This window comes from Lepisosteus oculatus, chromosome 4 (assembly GCF_040954835.1).
Source record: "Lepisosteus oculatus isolate fLepOcu1 chromosome 4, fLepOcu1.hap2, whole genome shotgun sequence".
Taxonomy (NCBI): Eukaryota; Metazoa; Chordata; class Actinopteri; order Semionotiformes; family Lepisosteidae; genus Lepisosteus; species Lepisosteus oculatus.
Genome location: NC_090699.1, coordinates 30,903,405 through 30,929,844, shown reverse-complemented (window position 1 = coordinate 30,929,844; position 26,440 = coordinate 30,903,405). Strand labels below are relative to the sequence as shown.

At 37.6% G+C, this 26,440-nt stretch overlaps 1 protein-coding gene across 1 annotated transcript in view; it reads right to left on the bottom strand.

Moving 5' to 3' along the window:
* The window catches only part of tspan15 (tetraspanin 15), a 66,798-nt gene extending 42,287 nt beyond the window's left edge, over positions 1-24,511 (bottom strand). The window contains exons 1-2 of the mRNA XM_006630573.3: positions 24,287-24,511; positions 6,619-6,804 (exon numbers count right to left, since the gene is read on the bottom strand). Of these exons, the coding sequence (XP_006630636.1) occupies positions 6,619-6,804; positions 24,287-24,370 (270 nt within the window). The 5' untranslated portion in view covers positions 24,371-24,511. The remainder of the gene's footprint in view (positions 1-6,618; positions 6,805-24,286) is intronic.
* Between the last annotated feature and the right edge of the window lie 1,929 nt (positions 24,512-26,440).

Sequence of the window (26,440 nt, the reverse complement as noted above, 5' to 3'; positions counted from 1 at the left end):
TATATACTTTCCAATGGAAATTCGGTTTCTATATTTGAGAACAGCAAGTTCTCTTTTAAAGCCAACAGGTTTCAACATCCCACTCTTCCCACAACACCTCATTTGTATTTTTCACATGTTGGTTAATGCCTGACAACAAGCCAATAATTCATCATCAGTATAAATCTGAGAAAATTTAGTGCAATAAAAATAGACACAGAAACAATGTTCATACAAAAAGTAAGATAATTCTTCTTGAAAGTTTTATGTTAAAATGAATAGATAACACAACAGAACTCAGTGTATCTTGTATACTTTTGAAGTTGGATTTATTAGTAAATTTTTGCTTGAAACCATCTTTACTTGTTTTGTTGTTAAGCTGGCAGACGGAGGATATTTTAAAAACATTTTGTCTTTGACATGTCTACGATACACTTGTGTTCATCTTTCCTCCTTCAGGAATCAAGAAAAGCACATTTGAGAAAGAAAACACGATTCCAGGTTTTACTACAAATTACAGTACCTTCCCCAACAAAAATCTTGACTAGCTGAAATACGGAGAATGTGGAGCAGCACCGACTTCAAGAACAATGTTTATTTTTCTGATATCATTTGTTTCTGATTTGAACACCACAGAAAGAGCCTGAGCCTTGTGGAATAACACTGAGCAGCACACATATTAAACAAATAACTAAAACAATGGAAAATACTGCTTTAGAGGATGTACTGTATGGGCACAAAGCTGTTTAGAGAGCTTAAACTAACATAGGCTGTTGGACAATCAAATCATTTTTCTGTACATATGAGAACAATGTTATATGATAGATGTGTGTTGCACTGCTTTAATCACGATTTTTTTAATTGAACCTGAAAAAAACAAAGGATTTCTGAAGCACTTCATTTCGAATCTGTTTTTAGCTGCAAGGATCTCTATTTTTATTTTTGCTGGATTGGGCAACAGATGTGAAACTCAGAAATGTAAAAAGAAAAGAGTGCCTTTTAAACTCCCTCTACACGTGCAAACATGCAGACACACATGACCTTGGGAGGCCTTACCCTAACAATAATCAAGACAAAACTACTGGAAAGAAAAACAAACCAGGGGGAGATACTTCGGCAGGCTGTTTCAGGAAGAAGCCTGAAAACAGACTGTTCGCCTGTTTTTAGTCTAATTAAATTATGCAAAATACACATCCAGTCTCGGATTGAGAATTCACACCATGGAGAACAGCTGTTGCCATTTCTCCTGCACCTGTCTGAGTCCTACTGCAAAGACACTGCCCAAGTTTAAAAGATTTGGCTATTCATGACTCATAGCGGGAAAATAAACAAATAATAAAAATCATAAAGAAATAGTCCACCCATCTCCTGACTACTAGTTAAAGAATAAAATAAGACATTTGCTTCTTTGTAGTGTTAAGTCTTTCTGCAGATGGCATGACTGAGAACTACAAGTTATGGAGGTAAACACGAAACCCCACAAAATCATGCAATTCTTTCAACTGTTTGTTAGTGATAATTATTCATTTTTTAAGCATTCTCCAGATGGCGTGTTACCTCTCTAAGGCTGCCTGAATATTTAAGCCTAGACACTGTTTATCATTATCCCCCAAGCCAATATTTATTGGAACCCTGCATCTTTTCCCTAATTAATCCTTTTTCAAGGAATGTGTATTTTCATCGTTAATATTCTTTTTCTTCAAAAAAGGATTGCTTGAGTATTAAAAAGGTTAATGTGAAAGATTGTTTTACAATATGATTCACTAATTCAAATACAGACTCTGGAATGTTTTAACAGAGTCAAATGAGCATCCCTATCAAAAGTAAAACATTTTTTAACATAGTGTGCAAGCTATAAAATAAACTTTTAAATTATTATGTAATTGTTGGTGCTTTATGCTCTACATCTGAAATGCAATGTATTTAGCCATTCAATTAACTCCTTGAAAAGGTTTAAAAATCACCACCAACTCCCTGTTCCAGCACAAAGAAGTCAATGAAACATCTATTACAAAGCACAGACACATGAATTCAGCCTGTGTTTGACCCAAAGTACTACATCTAAATGGATTCTAAATGATTGTAAAAATGCCAGATGTACAACTTTCCAAGACAAATAAATGCAGTACTGTTCAGTGCAACTGTTAGCACAACTATTACAACATGAACTGGTGACTAACATCACATCCAAACTGTTTCTCAGTAACTAGAGGCAATAAAAGAGGGCATTTACAGGGAAAAAACAGTAAAAATCTGATCCAAGAAAGATACAGATACATGAAGGTAGAGTGCTAGCATAATACATTTTCTACCTACTGTATTTCATTGTGTTCAAAGAAGTGCGTTTTTTTGTAAACACATAATTAATCTTGTCTGTTATTTGCTTATAATTGTATACTTTGCTACAAGTTCACCTACACAAGCCTTGCAGAAAAAATGTTCAGCTTTCTGAACGCTTAGGGGCAAGCAATAATCAGCTGATTAGGGAGGTACTTAGCAAGTTAATGAAGCTGTCAGAGTTATCTGCACATTAAGATAATAAAATAATTGCAACTTTTAAGGGAAAAATAGAGCAATACATAAAACTCATCAAGCATAAGAATGTTAAAGGTAAATCTCTAGCTTTCTATCCTTCAGTATCAGCACTACATAAATTTGTTCTACACATTCTACAATACTGGCAAGTCAAGCAATGCAGAATGATCCCCTTTTCTGAGACCAGCTGAATACAAGTGGGTGCATTTTAAAAATACTAGAGTATTTGTAAAAAAACGCCCAACAAACAGATTAGTTACAGAAATTCTCTTTCTATATTTCTCAGATATTCCCATTAAATATTAAGGATAAAATATGATATAAGTACTTCTGAATTCATTTGTTTTTTCAATATTGTTTAATGTAAAAAAAACATGTTTTAAACAGGTTTTGATGAAGTGTTTAGGTGTTCAACTCTATGCTGACACGTGGTCTGCATACACTCTCATTAGAACTTGCAGTTATGTTGGATTTAATGTTACTTTTAATTTAAAGCAAATGTATTGATTATCATTTAGAAAACTTGCACTGGTTATTTTAGATAATAGCATACTTACAGTAATTAACATTGGTGATGAAAAAAGAATATGAAGCAGGTTTTCAGAAGACAATGAAATACCAGTTCATGCAGAACTAGGGGATCTAGAACCTAAATTAAAGAAAATCTGCAATTTAAAAAAAGTGGCTGCAGCATTTTCTTAGAAAGAATCCCCCAAATTCAAATTAAATTAAGTGTTTGTGCCCCCAATATATGGTATAATACAGGGTAATAAATACATTTTAAGAAAAGGATAACATTTTAGTTTTGATTGTTTGATCATGTTAAATACAGTAATTATTTCTAAGAAACAGACCCCACAGACATTAAACGAATGGGAATGGGAATTTGTTTTTTCATTGGCTTAAGCTGTTATTCATCTGTAAGCAGGTCTCTGCACTATATGATGAATAGAACTATAAAATAAATGCATAACACTCTCAAAACCAGAAATGACTAAAGTAGTACACAAAAGCATATATTTGTGAGATAAAGTAGGACAAGTTTTGATAAAACAAACGATTTAGTGATTTAAATGATTTTTATTGATATCAGTATACATTTAATGCTTTATGCATTAGATGTGCAGAGTTAGAACTGTTTCATTCACAAGATGAAACCAATTTTAAAAAAGTCATGAAGGATGAACAGCTGCTAGGTTATTTAAATAAAAGTTTTCCTATTAAAACAGAATTTATGTTTTTAAAAATATGCTTTTGAGTCTTACTCTCTGGAATAAATGAAGCCACAATTTTATATGTACACTGTAATTGATATAATCCCAAATTGATTAAAAGTCTTTTTCTTATAAGTGGCATTAAACAGAGTAAAAAAAAAAGAAATTACTTGTGTAAATTCCATATTTAATGGAGAAATTCTACGTCTTTGTTGCAGGTAGTTTTAAAGAGGCGGTGTTAAATTTTCAATCTACTGTATATAGAATTGTGTTAATACATTGCTCAAAATATTGACTACATCTACTCTACCTAACCTTGAACAAACCTTTAATGCAGTCAGCTAGTGGCATACTAAATACTTTCTCATTAACAGAGTGGGTATAATTTTTCATTACAAATAAATGCATTCAAAACTAGCACTTCCCTTGAGAATCCATGAATCCAAGATTCATTCAAGGCTTGATTGGAAAAATGAATTTTCTAAATGCTTGGTGATATTGTTTAATTTTACAGTTTGCCCAGGAGATCCTTTTCTTTTAATAGACTGCTTCTGCATCACATGTTGAATCTAAAGAACCACATACATTTAGAAAAAAAATACTTTTACTTTTGAATTAACTATTATATGTACAGTAGTGGGTGGCACAGTGGTGCAGTGGTTAGCACTGTTGTCTTGCAGTACTGGGGCTCTGGTTTCAATTCTAGACCTGGGGTGATAGCTGCTGGCGTGAAAGTCTGTATGTTCGCCATGTGTTTGTGTGGGTTTCTTCCGGGTGCTCCAGTGTCCTCGCACAGTCCAAAAACATACTGGTACTCTAGGTTAGCTGGCTTCTGGAAACACTGGTCCTGGTGAGTGTGTGCATGACTGTGTCTGCCCTGCGATGGACTGGTGTCCCATCCAGGGTGTACCCTGCCTTGTTGTCTGTTGTTGTCAACCCTGAACTGGAAGAAGAGATTAGAGAAATGGATGGATGCATGTACGTACAGTAGAGTCTTCTCTACTTCTTCTCAACACGTCCTCCTGAGTAGCCAAATTCACATATAACCAAATCCACCCCTACTGCATAATGTACTGTGGTATATAGTATGTATGGTTAAAAGAAGGAACTTTCTCTTATATGATAATTAAAGTATTAATGCATTGGCTTTAAGTTAATTTAATTAACATTGAACAGCTAAAACAAACAACAGTAATAGAAAACCAACAGTAAGATAAACCACACGAATCACTCTTCTGCATCATATGTCATTCTCCGCGCTGCCAACACAGAATGGTAAGCGTTTGTTACAATATATAAGCAAGACCACGCTGAGATGCAGATACAGGGTACCGGGTACTTGGGCAGGGAGCAGTGAGCGGCTCACACACTAGAGAGATTTGACTCATGATGCTAGTCCATGGTGCAGTTAATCTGAAAGTTGCACTTTCAGTTTCATTCTGCCCTGCTCCTCTTCCATCCAAGACATCGTCAGCCAGAGCGATTCGCAACGAAGCTAATTCCCGAATGTTAAATTTGTAGATTTCGAGAGCCTACGGTATATTTGTATAAAACATTTTACTAAAATTAAAAACACTGTAATTAGATTAAATATTTTTTTTTTTTTTTAGTTTTAAGACAGGAGTTAGGCTTAAAATGTTTAAAAGCAATAGCTGAGGGTAATGATTTAGTGGTGGGAGGGTCTTTATAGATCCCAAGAAGAGATCTAAAAAAGCTAAAAGCTTCTTTATACTACTGTATTTATGTGATGGTATGTACATATATTTTACACATCTATAGTTAATTAGAAAGTAGCTAAGGTCTGCTTTTTTATTAATATTGCATAGCATGTTTCTGTATCTATAATTAATCAAACTTCTTACATATAGCGAATGGAAATGTATTCATGTGTTAGGTGCTACTTCTCAGCATAACTATAACAAAAACTGTAATTACCCCAGTACTATTGTAACTGACCAGAGTATTACTGTAATATTAACACACAGAGTGGGTTAATTTAATAGAATATACATAGAGCTGCCATTCAATTATAACTGGCCCCTGTTTTGTTTTTGTTACTTTATTTGACAATGCATTCATAATGACATGGTAAGACACACACAGGAAATATTTGCCATAAAATGATGGATGACTTGACACTGTAAGATTACTACCCTTAAAGGAAATCTGATTTCTAAAACAAACAATGTATTTGAAAATGTCACTAAACCATTAGATTTGACAAATTATTGTTATTAGTTGATTTGGTTAAATTTAAGGCTCAGGTGACTTCCCCTTGCATTAGCTGAAACTTCAAAAGTTGTCCTTTGTGGATCAGGATTAGGTGACTGTCACTAAACTCTGTCTTCTGGACTCACCCAAGCCGTGCATTTCAAAAGAATAATGTATGTTCCCACACCTTGAACCTCTAAAGATTAAGATGACCAGAAAACAGTTTAGTCTTTACTGAGCTTGGGCTTTGAGGTCACACCACAAGGCGCGGCTTGGTAAAACTAAACTCTTCTTTTTACACCAAGACCAAAAAAAGGCACTGAAATGAAATGAAAACACTGCCTTCTAAGTCAATTCAATTCCATAATAGCATTAGAAAGGATTAAGGTGCTGTGCTGCACAATAACTGTGTTGTGTAAGTACAGTAGTCCAACAATCATGATCTGTATCTGTTACCAAAGGGGTCAAAAGCAATCATTTCAATCATCGTTTTTAGTCCATTTATGGTTCCCCTTCTATTTGTCAGCTTCTCTTTCATGTGGTTCCAACAGGTACAACACCTAGTACACAAACACTTCTCAGATGGCTCCGAGGCACTTCCTGTTTTTCTTTTTTCCTGAATCAATAAGAGGAAGGGACAGATGGAAGGTAAGAGTGGAAAATGTCTCTTGGTACCTACCACCCTCAAAAGGCTCAGGTTGTCACGCAGGGACGCTAGTGCCCCAATAAAGGAGACGATGAACATGATCACTCCCAGCACGATGAGGATGATGGCCGGCGCTAGGAAGGTGCCCTCCAGGGTTTTGTATCTCTGCCTCTCCACTTCTGCATAGATACCAATGAACAGGATGAAGCCCCCTATCAGCTGCAGGAACACAACATCAAAAGGCAGTGTTACAGACATGAGCTCAGGTGAGCAACAGGAAATCAAAAACAGACGTCCAGGGGTTTGTGGTATTTTAGATTTTTGAGTGGCATCCTGTCAGTCCTCCCTTTCGCTACTCAACAGCCTACAGTCATTTTACCTACATCCGCCACACAGACACAACCCCACACTGTAGATGGGCACTCCACCAAACAATTTGTTTCAGGCTCCAATCCTGGCAGTGGCTTGTGAGCTGGGGAGGAGGCCTCATCGATGATCTGATAATGCCTAGACCTTTGGGCAGACTGCAATAGCAGGGCTTTGGCCAGCGCCGTTTCACATGCCAGCTTGAATTAATGTGTGTCCCGTTAAAGAGGATGGAAACGGAACCCGCACAGCTGATGATATGGAACAAAAAAATATCTATCAAGATGATGAAAGTTTGGGTATGAAATGAGATTTTACTTTAACCAGTGTTTTATTTTTACACTTGTTTGCGGCCAAATAAACCAGTTTTGTTAGTCTGCTGGTTGGAAATGCACTGCTGATGTACACTACAGTACCTGCACCAGTACAGTACAGGTTTCCTGTGATTAACAACCTTTGAGATAAAAAGTATTTAGCCTACAATCAACTAGCAGAACCATGCTTGAAGTATACAAATTAAATACTTCAGTTATGTTACACAGCAGTTAATATGAATCAATATCAATATGAATAATATTAATATTATTGTTATAATATTGAATGTTGATATTAATAATATAATAAATGTACCATTAGTAGTAATGGTATTATTATTATGCTAATAATATATAACTGATATTAATAAGTCATTGATAGGAATGTTAATAGTGTAACGGTCATTCAAATATTAATAATTCATCAATATGAATATGAATTTTGTCATTTTGCATTGGTGCTCGTTTTTATTCCACTCTTCTTCCCATTCTTCTACATGCTTTTAACATTTATAATACTCAAAAGAACTTATTCATTTGCATTTCAGCAAAGGCCTCCCCATTACCATTACCTGAACATTTGCGTGAATGGATTTCTTGTAACCTTTCCATGGTATTGTCCCATGAAATGCTATGACATTTAAAACGAATAGCTCAAGGAAAGGAAAGGCTCAGGCCAAGTGACTCCACAGATTTGTTCTGGTTTTCTCACTCCAGGAGAAATGGCATTCACTACATTGTACGCTCCATGCAGATCACTGAAGAAGAAAATAGATGGGGAAGGAATATACACAAATTATGTGCTATACTGGTCATCCACAATAGTATATGCTTGTGCACTGCTTTGAAGTTCTGCAATATTTTCTATTTCAGTGGAAAAAACAGAACTTCAAAGATTGTGCTTGTTGGTTTTATTTATTGTAGCACAAGAATTTGCTTCACTTAAACGTTTTGCAAAGAGCATTCAAGACTGTTCTCAGAAGGATGCAATACTTTAAATATGAACAGAAACTGTGACACGGGAAATGTTAGCAGATGCTGCTTTTGTCATTCTTAAATACTGAATCCTTGTGAGGAACCATATGTCTGGGGCAACATAACTAGGAAATGTCATTTTACAGTGTGTAACAAGCAAACACCTTAAGAATGTGATGCAAGATGAAGTAAAAATAAGTACTGTGAATAGAGACTGTGTTTAAAGATAGAACACTACTGGAATAGGACCTACTGTATATTGTACATGGTGGCTGAAAATCAGGAAAGGTTTCCTTAACTCCTGTTAGACTAACCTATCTGCTTCTACAAGGTTTCATCAAATGCAATGACTGGTTCAAAAACAGGGAAGTAATTTGGCTACAAAACACAGAGGCAAAAGACTACTCTTATGAAATAATTCTCATTTTGTGTTAAAACCCTGCAACTCCTTTGGTGACAACAACAAGGTAAGCCTTGCACACTTAATGATACCATCCAGCTTCACAATGAAATTGTCAGACATAGATCTAAATGCAACACTTGTGTTCTAGATAAGTTTGTAGTTTTCGTTTTCAGTTACACATACTGTACATTCAGAAGAAACTTCTAAATTCTTAAACTGAAACAATTTTGAAAGCATTTACAGAAGCTCTTGCGGTCTTATTCTTCTTGTACTCCTTTCCAAGCCACTTCAGCCACTGGGTCCTAATGCCCCAGTATAGTGACAGGGACGCTATACTGTAAACAGGCGCCGTCCTTCGGATGAGACGTAAAACCAAGGTTCTGACTCTCTGTGGTCATTAAAAATCCCAGGGCGTTTCTTGAAAAGAGAAGGGGTGTAACCCGGTGTCCTGGCCAAATTTCCCATTGGCCCTTACCAGTCATGGCCTCCTAATAATCCCCCTCTATGAATTGGCTTCATTACTCTGCTCTCCTCCCCACTTGTAGCTGATGTGTGGTGGGCGTTCTGGCGCACTATGGCTGCCGTCGCATCATCCAGGTGGGGCTGCACATTGGTGGTGGTGGAGGGGAGTCCCCATTACCTGTAAAGCACTTTGAGTGGAGTGTCCAGAAAAGTGCTATATAGGCGCAAGCAAGATTATTATTTTATTATTAATAATCTATGATGTCTATTGTCTTGTCTGTGTATGGTATATGTAGAATGTTTTTGCAGCGCCAGGTACACCAGAATTAATCCCTAGTACATGAAATGTACTTGGTGAATAAAGGCGATTGTGATTATTACCATGGACCAAAACATATGTTTGAAATCACAGTGTTTTGGTTTCCTTTTGAAAAATTTCAGTTCAGTGCAAAACTTTGCATTGAAAGTACCATAAACTGTAGGTGGTTGTTTCGAGTCTTCTAAAACTTCACTCATCGCAACTGAAAGCATCGTTTAGAGGTTTGTTTGCCATAAAAAATTTGTACAGACCACCTTTATTCTAATTCCTAAATACATGCAGATCTATCTCCATTTATATAGTTTAAATAATAATTTAGAAAGACCACACAACTCTTAAAAAAAGTGAATACATTTTAAATGGATATTTCCCAGCTCAAAATGAAATTAATCAAACCTAAAAAATATTTAAAAATGCAAACTCGTGTTATATGTTGTAGTTCAGTATTAACAATGATACTTAAACTGCCTTTCAGCGGCTGTACAGTATGTTCTTATACAGCAATGCTACAACTACTAACATTCATTGATTTAAAAAAAGGACTGATGATTGGCAGATATTAAAGGGCTTTATTTTCTTAACAAAAACCAATCCCCAACCCATTTAACAAATTATTTCAAGAACGTAAAAGGCATACTCAAGGGAGAAATAAAACAATCAGCTTAAATAAAACATACATTTTATTGAAGCTAGGGAGGATGTTTTCTATTTTCACATAAATTATTTTTTCATAGTTGGAAAATAAAATACACCATTTTATTGTTTCTTTACAGATCCGTGCCATTGTCAAAGAGGAAAAAATGCCTTCAAACTCTGAAAACAGGGCTTACATCGAAAGCAATGTTGCCCCCAGTTATCTTAATATTGTTCAGTGACGCTCTTTTTACCTTGTCATTAAAATTCTCTGGTTATGTTTTATAATATGCATTAAAACTGCAAAATCTTTCCCCTTTTCTCACACTGCAAGGAAAAATCTAACTCTTCTGATTAAAACCCATTCCATTACCTTGTACAAGAAGACACATGCCTCTGCACCATTTACTACTATTCATCCAAATGACTCAAATTGCTTTGAATGCATTAGAGGGATTAAAAGCTCCAAAGCCCATTCTGAGGAGCAGGCTGAAACATTTCTATCCTGTCAGTACGTTAGCACTCCTTTTAGGAGACGGCAGCAGTCAACCATCAAGATGGAAATGGGTTCTACAACAAGGTGCACCTGTCTCGGGCACTGTCAGGCATTTTGTTTATCTGAGTTAGTGCCTTAGTGTTTGCAGGAGCTCTCCAAGAGAGACTGACAACAGGCAGCTCAGAGGCCAAGAGTGAGGCGGAAGACCAGGGCAAGACATGAACTCCAGGTGACCGTAACATCTCCCCCATCCCAGGGGGCTGGGTGTCAGACCCCAGTGATTCTTTACCAGGGACACAGCCACAGAGCGTCCCACGCCATTCAGCATGTCAGCTGAATTCAATAGCTCTCAGGTAAGCCAACAAACTATTGGGTAACACAGGCTCAACAAAGTGACTTCTGTAACGGAACCAGTAAAGGTTTATATCATGCTGAAAAAAGAAGAAAGGAAACACGTTTCGGCTGTGTAGCCTTCTATGGGTGTGGACCTGACGAAGCTGAAACGATGTGTTTCCTTTCTTCTCTTTTCAGCATGGAATAAACCTTTACTAATAAACTACTTAAATTACTGAGATTTGTAACTTCTTATATTACAAATGCAGGAATGGAAAGTGCAGTTTTGTGATAATATGAGTGTATTTAATAAACTGAGCACAACCCTGTTCAACCTCATGTTTTACCATAAAAGTCGCATTTAAGACAAGCACAAAACACATTTAAACACAGAAAATGCAAATTCGGATACCCAGTGGTCTGAGAATGACACACACTTGTTCAGTCAGTTAAAGATGGGTGATCTGTCCTCTTTTTTAACATCAAGTTCAGTCCAAATCCTACACAAACACAAGGTTGAACTCTACATTTACATAAAAAAAGTGTATTTAAATTTCCCACCTGGCTGTAAAAGACAATTTCATTTTGTATGAATTTCAATTTCATTATGTTAAATGGCATTTCAGTCACCATTTCTGTTAAACCCGTGTTCTACTGTATTGTTCACGATATTTTATTTTGCAAATCTTACATTATCTCATTTTAAAACCCAGAATTTTCAATCTAGTAATTATTCCCTTACAAATAGCTATGTGAATGAGGGTCTAATGGTACACAACGTTGCATCTGTTAAGTGGGTTCGGCAGGTTATTCCTTAAATAATACTGCTACTTTGACTGGAGGAATTTTAAGAACAGAACTATAGTAACTGTAAAACAAACATGGTAATGCTAATGCTAATTCAGAGCATTTCCAGCGTGCACAGTTAGATTTCTAGCTGCTTCCGATAGCCATAGAGAGTTGACAGACAGGATTATAATGTGTGTGACAAGAGCCCGTATATGCTGGAAAATAAAGGGTTTAAAGAAAAATAAAAGGGTTTTAAAGTGTCTTGTATCAAAAGGTCGTGCAAGAGGGAGATATCCTGAACATGCTGTATAATAGGGCATTCTGACAGCAATGTTTTATAGCTGCCTGAAACCTGATTAATGCACCAAGGAGTCATGGAAAAGGATCTCGAATAATGATTGCCAGGGGTGATGAAAGCACGAAACAATCACTTGGATTTGACTGGAAACAGCGTTGCCCACAGCTTTATAATATTTCTCAGGTGGCAGAGGAAAACTTTGTATTGCCTCCCATAACTGACCACGAAATCCCACATAATGATGCAGAGTAACTCTTGAGTCTCCAAGTCTGGAGGATATGAAAAGTTATCTATAATGAATAGCAGCTGCCAAGGAGACAGAGTTGCAGGACATGGTTTTTATTTGGTTTGTGCTGGTGCAAACATCAATGTACTCAGAACTGTGCTTCAAGGCCCATTGCTGTGAACTGAAAACAACAAAAGCAGGTCTTCTATTTCAACTGGAGAACAGAAGAGTAATGACAGATGTCGCCTTTATACAGCAAACTCAGGATCTTCCAGCCAAAGGCACAGTCCTGAATTAGTCTTCATGCACCAAATTCTAGAGTGTGCCACAGCCTGGATTCAAACTTGCAGCCAGTGGGACTCATACTACACGAATTGTGACTATCTACCATCTGATAATTTCATTCTTTTATCCTACAGTATATGTAGAAAACAGGAATTTAAAAGAATTGTTTTGAAGAGAACTGCACATCTACAGTAAATCAGCAGAATACAAAGTTATTTATTTCCAAAGGAAATGGAAAACACAAACTAGCAGTTGTCCGTAGCATGAATTCCTAAATCACATGCTGCTGACATCATTAACCATGCTAATTAACACTTAAAACAGTAGCAGACATGTTCATATCAGTTTTGAAAAATCAAAGTATAGCGATTTAATTTCACTTTTATGAAACACGTACAGTTGTATAAATAGAAAAGTTATTTAAAATGTTGTAAAAATGTTTTTACCAATATAAAAATAATGCTTAGGCATAGACTATAAAAAGTGATTTCAAATGGAGACTTTCAAAGGTAACTAGAATGCCATTCTTCAAACACATGCTAATAGCAATTGGCGATTTCAGTGGTGTGGAAGTTTTCTTAGGCTAAAGAGCAGGGTTTAAAATCTAAAAAAAAAATCACTGAACACTACTTTGTCATGAACTCTGCTTAACATTGCACAGCCTGGGTGGACCAAGTTGTGTATTATCATATTTCTGCACAGTTTATTCACCCACACAAAATGCTACAATTGCCAAAGCTTAAGAATTGTGGCAAAAAAAACAGAGGTTTTCTTTTCTTTCATAAACAATTTACAACTACAAGATTCTGCACTGAGAATTGTTTCATCCTTCACTGAATTGTACTGTAATTTAACAGTCAGAGCATGAAATTAAAGTAATATTTTATCTAAATGCAGAGAATCTTAATATAAGCATTTACTTAGTGAAAATTAATCTTGTGAATGATTATCTTCTTCAAAAATTCATTATCTTTTTACTTAACCAAAAATTTCAGAGCTGGGCTCACATCAGGAACATACTCCAAAAACACCTTATTTAATGCAATGCAATCTAGCTTTGTTTGAAAAGGTTACATGCCAGGATTTGCCATCACTCTGTTCTCTTTGACACATTTTAAAATACTGTATGAAAGTGATATTGACTTGCACTGCATATAGTATAAACCCCTTCTCCTCATCTGAGGCTTCAAGTACTTGTGGTATCAGGCTAGTACTGGCCTGAGTTGGTCCTTCGAAACTTTGAGAACATTCTTAGAGGCCCAAAAGGTCTCAGTCTGTCCCCATGGTTTGATTTGAAATTTGTAAGTACATTAATGCTCATATCTCTGCACTCAATAATCGTAAAGACACACTTTTCTTTACCACCCCCCAGCAAACGTCTTACAGGCCTGTGGAAGTAAGGATTGTACACACATCCATACACCAGCAGAAACCTTGTCAGCATCTTTGCATCACATCATTCACATAATAATGTTCATGAGTCCACTGTGTTCATATTAATCATAGAATAATGATCATTTAGCTACTGTATTTACATTAATCAACAAAACATTTGGTTATTAATCATTACATTTCACAACTAATTATTTTGCTTTAAAAAGCCCTAGCATGTCAGACCATTATTTTATTAATAATAATAATAATTCATAATTATAATAATTGCTTACACTTATAGAGTGCTTTTCTGGACACTCCACTCAAAGCGCTTTACAGGTAATGGGGACTCCCCTCCACCACCACCAATGTGCAGCCCCACCTGGATGATGCGACGGCAGCTATAGTGTACCAGAACGCTCGCCACACATCAGCTATTAGTGGGGAGGAGAGCAGAGTAATGAAGCCAATTCATAGATGGGGATTATTAGGAGGCCATGAGTGGTAAGGACCAATGGGAAATTGGGGCCAATTTGAGGTTTAACTTGAGGTTTAACCTCAGATGAGGAGAAAGGGTTTATTAACTTCGAATTGCAACAACTCTGTTCTACTAAATCAATCTACATTGCTACTGTATTCTCAATTGTGATACTCTTTTCCTTTTTTCATTTTAATAGTACTCACCACGCTTGAGTTTACTACTCAAACCTGACAGACAATCCTTGCTTTCTATTCAATAACTACAGCTAATCTTACAGACAAATGGGTGGATGCACCATTCAATCCCTTCAAAGATTAGATAGATAGATAATACTTTATAAATCCCATAGGGAAATTGATGGCTGGCTTCATGCAGTACTAAAATGAAAAGAATGCCAGTATTAGGAAGCAAATATGCTGAAAGTGCTGCACCCAGCATAAGAAATATTACTTTGTTCCTTCTGTCTCCCAGTAATCAGCCTATCCACCAATCCTTCCTCAGGACCTCATACCAACTAGTTTAGTAAAAGACATACTTCATACACTTAACCCCGAAACCTTTTTTAAATATAGGTGATAACTCTATGCTTTCTGAGAAAGTTACTGCCAAAGAAACCAAATTTGGATCCTAATTCTCTAAAGAATTATAGGCCTATCTCTAAATTCTTAGGTTAGTTGGTTGCAAGACAATTACTTGATTTCCTTACATCAAATTACATTATGAAAAATCTCAGTCTGGGTTTTGTCCCCATCCATGGCACCAAAACAATTTTAATCAAAATAGTGAATGATGTGCTTATCTTCACATCCTTACAGATAACACAGATACTGTTCTAGTCCTTTTACATCTAAACACAGCTTTTGACACCATCAAATAATAACTGTTCAGAAACATGAATCAGCCTCTCTAAATATGTCCTTTCTTGGTTCAAACCATAATTAACAAACAGATCCCAGTGCACTCAGAGTAATGATCCTTATTCATTTATATCACAAGTGACGTGCGAAGTCCCTCAACCAGCGCTGTTTTTCCTATACGTGCTCCCACCAGTAGAAATCATCAGGAAACTGTTGTACTGATTACACAAAGTTGTATTTGACTGTGACACCCCATTAACCCTCAGCCAAAAATAATCTATCCTTCTGCAATGCTGACATCAGACAAGATGTAATTTTTTTCATATTAAATTCATTACAAAATGCAGGTAAAAAAGAACCTTGGTCTGTCTGATTTAGGAATACCATTAAGGCAGTAAATACTTTTGAATACTTAATACTGTATACAACGGACCTTCACACCTCTATTGCTTAGTTTAAATACAGCTCTATATACGATGTAAATTCACTGATTATTTTTAGCATACTACACCTTGAAAGGCTGAGGGAAATCGGATAACGGCAAGAAGCCAGGTCTACATTTAGGGGACTGAATACGAGGACGTCGCTAACTTCCCACATTGATGATCCCCTATTTATAACCACTGTGTTCTTCTGCTTTATCTATTGAGTCGTTTTCTGAAAAAGGTCACATGGCTGAAAAATCACTGGGACTGTTTTTATCAGTAATTACTGAGTTTCAGGAGGCAATAAAGAGCAAGAGACAGAAGAGCTCTTGTGACCCACAATGCCAGCTACACCTCATTGACAGAACACAAAGGATGTGCCTGGGATTCAGTCTCTTTCTGCCTCAGTTAAGAAGGATCACCAGTTCAGTTGCTTTTTCCTTTCCATTTCTTAAGAAGAGAAATGAGATTTTCTGTTGCCTGTTGGCATGGCCAAACACAAACTCTAAAAGTGTGTGTTTAGGTATCTCAGTGGAAAAGTGTACACTTGACAAATGTGGACTTTGTTGTGCTTTAAAAACTGAAGGATTAAACTTTTTTTATTCAGTGCATTGTTAGTTAAACATTGAATGTTATCACGTTATTGCTGTTCATCATTTTCAATAGAACAGATGGCCCAATCCACATGGGAGTGAAAAGTTTAAAACTAACATTGCTAACACAAAATTAGAAGGCATGTTGTTTGGAATATGAGCTACATTCCCTGGGATGTAAAGGCTAAGGATACAGTGTATTCACAAGACCAAACAGAAGTGACACCAGCAAAAAATCAAGTATGAGTTACTGTACTGTAAAAAGCACTTAAAAAGTGTTATGGCAAGTCAACACAGCTTTTAACCATTACTAAATCTTACTATAGCACTCTTTAAGAGCAATTTCAAGAATGTAATGTTGGGTTACTGCACACCAAGATCACACATCAAGTTGCATCTTCCTATCCATAAACTGTACATATGAACTCTAAACATTTGTTTATAAAATGTATTAGCTATGTACAGTATACTTACATAAAAATCTGCTAAATGAATCCACCTGTGCCATTTTAATTTTCTCCGGTTTATAAATATAGAATATCATAATTGCTTTTGGAGCCTCTCAGAGAAAAATTGCCTTGTTGTGCTAAACATTGAGCAATAAAACATCCAGTTTCTCAATGGGTAGTGATCACAGAGGTCACTTTCTTCGGAGAAGCAAATATGAAGAGACTGTAATTTCCAATAAAATAAACACAGACCTCTTTAAAGAGGTTTACATTAAAAAGCTGCAAACATCATTCTAGTCCTGGACGTCTATACACCTGAACATCACCAGAGCAACTACCGAGGGCAATTAAAATAACTATTTTTTTAAGTCAACAACGGAAAAGAAGCTAAATCAGTTTCAATACATATACTGTATCAACAGACTATGAATAAACCATGAACCAAGCAATTCCTTGTATAGATTTAGGAAAAGAAAAATACATCTAGCTGACTAAATTCTGTGTACTCAGTGTTTACAGAACATACACACATTATCAGGGATTTACTGATTTTTGAACGACAGCACATGAAATTGTAGTCCAAGGTTCAAAAACTGCAACAAAGATACTGCGATAGCCAACACTCTCCACAATCAGACACAACAATAAATCTGAACGTTTTATTACTGCCATTCACAGGGCAGTTTTGTGAAGCATTGCCTGCGTTTATATCCTGTTTCTGAAAGGCTCTTTTTGCACTTACAGTATGAAATCATCTCTTCTTCTGTTATCTATTCTCAGACTTTATGGTAGTGTATACTAAAGGAAATACAAGGGATATCATTGTACCCAGATTTTCAGAAAAAGCCAAAGCTTATTGTTTCTTGAGCATACTATTTTTGTTATTAACAACAGGACTGTCCTTGCTAATCAAGTGCTGTAGTATTCTGTAGCACAAGTACATTTATGACAGTATTTATCTACCAGAAGAAGTCCAGTAACAAAGTCCTGCAGTCTTTAAGGGTGGTTACACAGACATACACGCCATTCATGAAAGAGCACTGCATGTCTTAGGTTCACATGACAAGACCGTGAATTGTTCAGGGCAAATCTCTGTGATGTGATACAGGAGTCATTCATCACAACAGTCATGGACCTCTAATAAACACTCTCACCAAGGAAACAAATGCTAATTGTTTACATTTAATATAAATGTCTAAATCCAACAAAATTAATTAACACAACATGAAACAAATCTTAGATACTAAAAATGTGTCAGTTCACAAGAATGCATGTATTTTTAAAAAGTAAAAAAAAAATCCTCTTGTTTATACTAATGTTTATTATAAATACAGGCAATTTTATTTGTTGTAGCAAGTTTTTTCTCAGTGTTATTAATGTATCTTACTGGTCTTGATTAAAAAACACTGACAGCTGCTCACACTATAAAGATATACAGTTAAAGCATTCTGTTCAGCGGTTAATCTAGTCATAATAATGTATGTAAGCTTTTGGATTTCCTTAAAATAAAATGGGAATATTTGTTTATTAAAAATCCATAAATGCTTTTCTCAAAATCAACAGACTGAAAATCTCATAACTCCCCTCATAATCATAGAACGTCACTGTGTACAACATTTGTATCATCTTTTCATCCTGAAAACAAATTCACCTTCTTTATATACATCTACTTATGCTCCGCTTGGTCGATAGTTACAGTACATTGACTATTGCTTTTGGGCCGGGAATCGATGTCATCAGATGATACCCAGCTTTTATCAGGCGTTTCGACCCATATCCATAATGCCTTCCAGCTGGTCCGTCACTGCTTATCCCCTCCAAGCCTGCAGTTTAACTCCTCTCTCCTTTTCCAGAGCCAGCGTGAGGCTCTTTCTCTCTGCTGCCTCTCCCAGCCTTCGAACTGCTGTCTTCTGTCCCTCCCGGCTAGCCCAACAGCTGTCAGGATTCTCCACGCTGATTGTGCAGGAAATCCTCTGCATGCAACCTCCACCAGGAACAACCACGTCCGCCACCCTTTCCATCTGCAGTCCTATACCAGATCTTCGTACTGTATCTGACACTTTTCCCTTCAAGGGCCCCCTCACATCCTTCCTCCCATGGCAACGATAGCTCAACGGGGCTGATCTTTCTCTCTTCTGGGGGCCACATCAACCACACCTGGCCTTGGAGGTGTTTGTACAACGTCTGGAAACTGCATTCTTCCTCCAAGGTCCACTCTCGCGTCCCACGATGGGGCTCTACGAGAGACAGAATCTTTGACTTTGTCCAGTCCTCACCCTCCCCGACAAATGTAACCGTGCTCGTAGAGCGTCCGTGTGCTTCCCCTTCCTTTCGTCTCCATTTCTCCACGCTGGCCGCCAGCGTCATCAAACCCTGGCCGTGACGCCATCTGCACCTCCGTTGGGAAAGTGCTACTCTGCACCCATGGGGGATGTGTGTCATGGTGCCCCTTTCTCCACAGAGCCTGCCGAGTAGATCTACCCGCATACTGCACTTGTACATTGTGCTTGTACTCATACGTTGGTGACGGGATGGTGGCACCGACTGCCCGCAGCAGGAAAGATACAGTATATGGAACGGCTTCAGCCTTCACAATTCCATCCAGGTCAATCTTTCAGGAAGATTTCCCTTTGTCCGTGCTCCCCGCTCCACTGCTCTGGACCTTCGGCTGTCCTCCTTCCGATTCCTCACTTCTTCCTGTCCAATAATTCTTCTCACCTTTAAGCCGGCTTTTCCCCAATGCTGGAAGTGTGTTGTTCCCAGACCTTGTCTGCCAGTACAGGCAAAATTCCAGAAATACAAACAAACTTGTGAAAGTTGTAAAGTTTCAAACTTTTAATTTTACCAGAAAGAAAAATTAGCAGGCAATGTCTGCGAGTACTGAGAATTTAAGAGCGCAGTCTTTTCATAAAATGTTTTTAATCATGAAATAGAATATTGGCAACAACATCAATGCAGGAAATATTTAAAAGTTAATTACCTTGAAATGATGCCGATAAATGCAGAAAAGCCCTTCTGTATTACTCCTCTGCTGTTTTGCCTGAAATTACTCAGCTAATTAACTTTTAGCACATAAAAACACCACATTGGGCACTGCATATGGAACTATTCGAAACATGTGGGTAGAAGAATAATTTACTTGAGCATGTTACAGATGTAATAAAAATAAAGTCCTTCAGAGATTCTCAATGGAATTCTTCTTTGCAATTAAGAAGTTCATCCGTGAATAAAAAAAAAGGATTTTCCACATTACCAATGTCACGCACTAACGTCAGAATACTTTTCACATCACTCTAAAACAGGTGGTTAAATAAAAGAGATAAAGCTGTATTCCAATATGTATTTTTAAACACAAGCCTGCCAGGACTGGAACACCATCGCTGTCACAGGGTGGCATACAAAATTATACTGAACCTGCTGCTTCAGTTGTAGGTGTGAGACAAATCCAGGAATGAAACACCCCAACCCAAGAGCACTGCCACCAGGATCACAAAATTCTGTGCTTGGATAATGATTTCATCCCTGGAAGCAAGAAAAGAGGACCCTAGTTTTACAGATACAATCACCTCAATCACCTGTATCTTTACCAAAGTGTATATTCTTACAATACCAAGGTGAATTTTCCACATTAGAAGGAGTATGTACCCAGCAGTCCTGACTACCACTACACTGAAGGACAGAAGGTATCTGCACTGAAGAATCCTCAGACAGCATTCACCGTCATGGGTTACCGAAGAAAGGAGTCTCTGAAGAATATACTGTATCGAGAACCATTACCACTGTAAAATTCCACATCCGCAACAGCATTCAGTCAGCTGATGATGTTCATGCATTGTGGTTGCCACCAAATACTACCACAACAGAGAACAAACAGATAGCAGTTTTTTATTACAAAAATGACTAAGCAGAAAAGGTCTAGCTTGCAAGACATTTAATATAAAACGTCAGAAACACCTGCTAAGTTGTTTTTTGTAACAAAGAGGAATTAATCTGCTGAATATGCAGCACTCAGAACAAACATGCCAGAAAATGAAAACCAGAAAATGTGACTGGCCTTCATATTTTACAATTGAAAATAATTGACAAAATCCTTGGTATTATTGAGATGAACAGTTCCAGTGCCAGTATTCTGAGACTGTGAAATACAGCAGATTTCAGACACTGGCCTGAGCTGCACTCACCCTAAAATATTTGATTGTTCCTAGTAAATCAAATAAAACGCCGGTAGGAATGATCTTATTTGATACAAACAGGATTGTGTGGTGTATTTTTAGCCACTGTGCCACCCAGTTATTTCCAATTCTGCACATTCAAGCAATGTTTCTTTTTTCCCCCATTCCAGGGTGAGATAATCATTACTTTTTCCTTATGATGATTGATATGAAGATTCTAGTACGTTTTACCAGCATTCATTCTGTATCATCTATCAGTGGGCTACACAGCTTTGGGGGGGAATATGATAAGCTGATTTCAAGGTATTTCACGCACTCCCTCTGTCATCACTAGAACCTTTTTTTATTTTAGTGTATGCTATTACAAAATTACATTGCATTCCCCATAATAAAGATACAGAAAATGAGAAAATAAATCCATTAATTCCTAACTAGTTTATATATTTAGCATTATCTAATGTGCCCAGCTCGAAATAAATACATTTTGTATTGTAACATTTATCACTAGAACCTTTAGTAAGTGGCTGACCTTCACACCCAGTACCCAAAATGATGGGTGTCTGCAGAAAATGCTTTAACCCTCTTAGTTCTGTCATCAATGATTATCTGACATTTCTCGCTGGCTACTATTAATGCCTTTCAGTCAGCTCCACCGATATTAAAACCTGCAGAGGAGCAAACAACAACATGCCCGCCACTACGCAGAGAAAAGGGCTCCAATGTGAAGGAGTGGCAAGTCATCAATAAAAGTAATTAACCCCAGAGGAGCAAGAGCGCCAGCAGCCAGCAGCCATATCACCCTGCAACTCACAATTGGCAGCCCACTGAAGCTCAGCAGGTGTGAGCCTGGTCAGTACCTGGATGGGAGACCTCCTGGGAAAAACTAAGGTTGCTGCTGGAAGAGGCGTTAGTGGGGCCAGCAGGGGGCGTTCACCCTGCGGCTCATGTGGGTCCTAATGCCCCAGTATAGTGAAGGGGACACTATACTGTAAACAGGCGCCGTCCTTCGGATGAGACGTAAAATCGAGGCCCTGACTCTCTGTGGTCATTAAAAATCCCAGGGCATTTCTCGAAAAGAGTAGGGGTGTAACCCTGGTGTCCTGGCCAAATTTCCCATCGGCCTTTATCAATCACGGCCTCCTAACAATTCCCCTCTATAAATTGGCTTAATTACTCTGTTCTCCTCCCCACTGATAGCTGATGTGTGGTGAGCGTTCTGGCGCACTATGGCTGCCGTCGCATCATCCAGGTGGGGCTGCACATTGGTGGTGGTGGAGGGGAGTCCCCATTACCTGTAAAGCGCTTTGAGTGGAGTGTCCAGAAAAGCGCTATATAAATATAAGCAATTATTATTATTAAGAGGTGAGAGATGAGATAAGAGGAGGTTGTGTGTGCCCCGTGTGACGGCAGGGGTTCGACCATGGTTGCTCTCCTGTGCAGAGCTTGTGCGGGAACTCTGCTCCGGCACTGTCCACACTCCAGGACTGCTGATCCCAGCAACCGGCACGCCCTCATGGCGTAACAGATTCGAACATGCACATTTGCAACACTCTAAAAATCGCCGTTATGTCTACGATACCGGACTAGGATGTGAAGTTTTGCGATCTGCAGCGCTGCCCTGGCTGCCAGTGTAAATCACAGCACGGACTGCAATGGGAGGAAGGAAAGAGTGGCAGCCTATGATCAACAGACGAAAGCCTGCAACCACCACCTTCTGAAAATGAATCAGTTCTAGGACAGCGTGAATTTTACTGGAGCTAAAGTACTTGATTGCCAAGATGCACGCTGTGGCATTACGCCATTAATAAAATCTGCAGGAGGCATTCACAGAGCAGCACCTTCAATGACTAAAAAGCCTGGAAGAGTTTAATACGTTTAATTCTTTATTAAGATCTATATTTTTGCTCAGGCGCAGGAAATTGAATTCGTCATGTTTTTAAGGGACTTTAAATTGAGCTCTCCTCGCCTCCTGCTCTCATCAGGCAGCAACACAAAAACAGAAGAGAGCCAAAACTCTCTGCAAACAAGGTTAATCAACGTTACACAAGAGCCACCCCCAACAAGCAAAATTTGCCTAATGATGTCTTCTCATTTGTAACTGTTCTTTTAAAGTGAGAACAGCCCTCAAACCTTGTTTACAGACATCTTAAATAAAACACTGTGGTAAGTTATATCAACAGGAGCCACAGCCAGTAGATGTTAGAGCACATTAACACAAAGCACATGATCATATGATGCTACAACAGCAGCTTTAAATTGGTCATGATTTTTTTCAAATCATTCTTCATCATTTAGTTTTAGGATTTGACTGTGCATTAAGTTAAGTTCAAGGATATTAGTTTAAATTGAAAGAACTGAAGAGATCTATTTTTTTATTTCACTTAATCAACAAAAAATGACCTTGCGGGGAATTAATGACATTATACAAAATAAATAGACCAAATGAAGCTCTATTTAAATACAATGGTGCTGAAACTCTCTAGTTGTGTCCATTCTGATTGTCTACAATGATCACACCACAGTTCAACTAGAACACTTCTACTTACAAAAAAAAAAAACAATCTACAGTGAGACACATAGGAATTTGATGCCATACTATTTTGTTAGCTTTGTTAAAACCGCTTTGTTAAAACCACACCGAAATATCAAATATCTTTGTCATGAAAAATCCCTCAGTCTTATTCAGATTCTCAAGCAAGTTCCGCACGTTTTACTGTGACTAGGTACTCGCCCTATAGCTTTTAATGGCTCACACTTGATCAGGATGACCGAGAGCTCTCAGCACAGTCTGCAGCAGTTGAGCGATAGCTAGCCGTTCCCAGTCCTTCGATATGGGATCCCATTTCATTATTACTTAGAAAATCAATTAATAACACACATAGTTAAATGTACAAATCGTGAAAACAGTCCGAATTATTTTCTTGATCTTATTGGAATATTAGGACTTAACATGAAAAAACGCAGCCAGGTGGAGTCGGAATTCCTGCTCGAAATTCAGAAGAGGGTGTCATTTCGCTAGTACTACTACTAATGACGTTGATAATGTCATAGCTATTATTATTAATAATAACATATCGACAAAACTCCTCTGCGACACCCAGATCCCCAAAAGGGTGGGGTTGACTGAAACACTGCCTTCGGTACGTGTACTCTCTCACTGTACAGCGCACGAAGTGACAAAATGTGTTCAACTAACACCTGTTCCATCCTATAGCGCATAAGGTTTTTTATGTTACCACGGTTTTGCACTACGGACAGCTTGGCTGATTTTGTTAATTGAAAAAACACAACCGAATGAAACTGTATCACAATCCTTTCTGCCACTTGCGATACTTGTTTACACTGTATGAACACGCCCTGAACAACACTGCCGCGGATACAGTCCGTAGGGAAGGGCTGGGGGGTACCGTGTGCTTCGCTTGCCTAGGACAACAGCATAACGAATACTCACCCAGAACACACTGCAGTAGACGATGAGTGTAAACTTTAAAAACAGGTACGATAGCCTCTCGCAGTACCGGACATCACCTGACATGTTGGATTCTCCGTGTACCTATCTCTTCACATTCCCGCTGTACTTTCTCCCGACACTTCCTACTTCCCACTCCCACACCTGAAAGTCAATGAAAGGGCTCCATTATCTCGACCGAAGGCCAGCAGCTCCCGACACGGTTTGATTGATAGAGCAGCGTACCAATAAGAAGGGCTGTCTGGCTGACGGGCCCAGCGCGATGCCTATAAAAGGAGAATGACTGCACTTCGTTCTCATTGCTTGCAACGCATTAGGAGATCTATAATTAAAATGTTACCTAAATGTACTATAATTTAGGAGCGATGACTACGTCTAGCCAGGTTTGCTATGTCTCGGGAGAGAATTAGTTTGATATAAGGGACCATTAAGTCCATTTGTCTGATTTCTTCTTCTACGTATTTAAAAAACATGCAGTTTGTTTCTCTTTAAAATAAACCTACTGTGCATTTAGTAACAAATTACAGACAATTTCCAGCGAACTGAAGACAGATATGTTCAATATTTTAAAGTATTAGCCAGTATTTAATAAAACAATAAAACACGGCGGTTTAAATAACATTTACATGCTTTAGTAAACGTTACACAATATGGTTAATATTGTCTCAATTATTCTACTGTAGATTAATTGCATAATCGCAACTTTAGCAGAGGAATTTGCTGCAGGACAAGGGTTTAAAGAGTTTTCAACGAAATTCCATTACAATTTTAGGAATAGTCTTCAATCTTTTACACATAATTTAAAATTCATGATCTCTTTAAATCACACAAAGAGTTACTTTTTCATGAACATAAAGTTATATTATAAAAACCAAAGGGTAATATACATTTTATTTAGGAATATATGTCCCTAAAATATCCAAGAATAACACTTGTTGATGAATAACACTCATCACAGGTTCCAAGCTCATTGGGTACTGGGAATGTTCTGTGTGCCAGATGCTTCTCCTCTTGTCTTACCAACTGAAACTTGCGGTCTTCAGAATTTGTAGCTAGTGGGTGGGTTCACCCACTGCTTTAAGTTTAGTTCCGTTTTAAGTTAGACCATAAAACGTTTTAAAAGATGGAAAATAGAATACTGGGGTTCCAGCCTGTTTACTGTGGTTGTTCATTTATTGTACCCTAATTTAGAAATGTTTAGTGTGATGTTTAATGAGCAAGCTTCCTTTAAAATGACCTAACTATTGAATGTATTTGTAATGAGTCATTTCTGTTTACAATTGTCAGATTACTATGGCTTGAATCTGATGGTTGTTAATTTGAACTGAATTATATTGTTATATAATAAGTATTAAAAATATTTGTAAATTGCACAGTCCTCTGGAGTAAAGCAAATAATCAAATAGAAATAATAATAGTTTTAACACACGTCAAACAAGTCAAAGCTTAGCTATACTATGCAAATTCTATAACATGCAAAATCATGTAATGAAAAGCCGTTGGCTAGTTCTGAAACTGCTTCTCCTATTCTTGTGTGCGATAAATGCTTATAATTAAAGAAGACATCAAGAAATCCTTTTAACTGATTACGTAAACCAATCCCAAAGTGGTCTCTTACTGTGAAAATATGTTTGTGCTCCTAAAATCTGGAAACGTACCGTAGATACTACTGGACCTAAAGAGTGACAGATGTGCATACTCAGCATGCTTTACAATTTTGATCCTATAGAAAAATTGCTTTCCAAAATACAGATAAACCCCAAAATAAACAGACTTTTTCCAACTCCAAAGTCTTTCTCACTACTGTTTTTCTGTAATAACATTTTCCTTAACACTTCCTTTCAACCACTTGCTCAAGGCATGCGAATACATTAGAGCAGATAAAGAGGTTTTTTTATATTTCACACATTATGACAAGATTATATTCATGCTGGGTTAGTTCGTGGAGCTCTCAGACAAAGGTACTGTAGCTTGCCTGTGCTTGTTTTGAATACAGCAGTGATATTCATGCCTGGCCCTGTAGGGTCACAGTGCGCCAGGTTTTATAGGTAACTCTTAATCCTCATTGAGTAAAACCTGGAAACAGCAATCCTTACAGACAAATGAAATGAGCACTTGAAACAAATAATGTTGTCA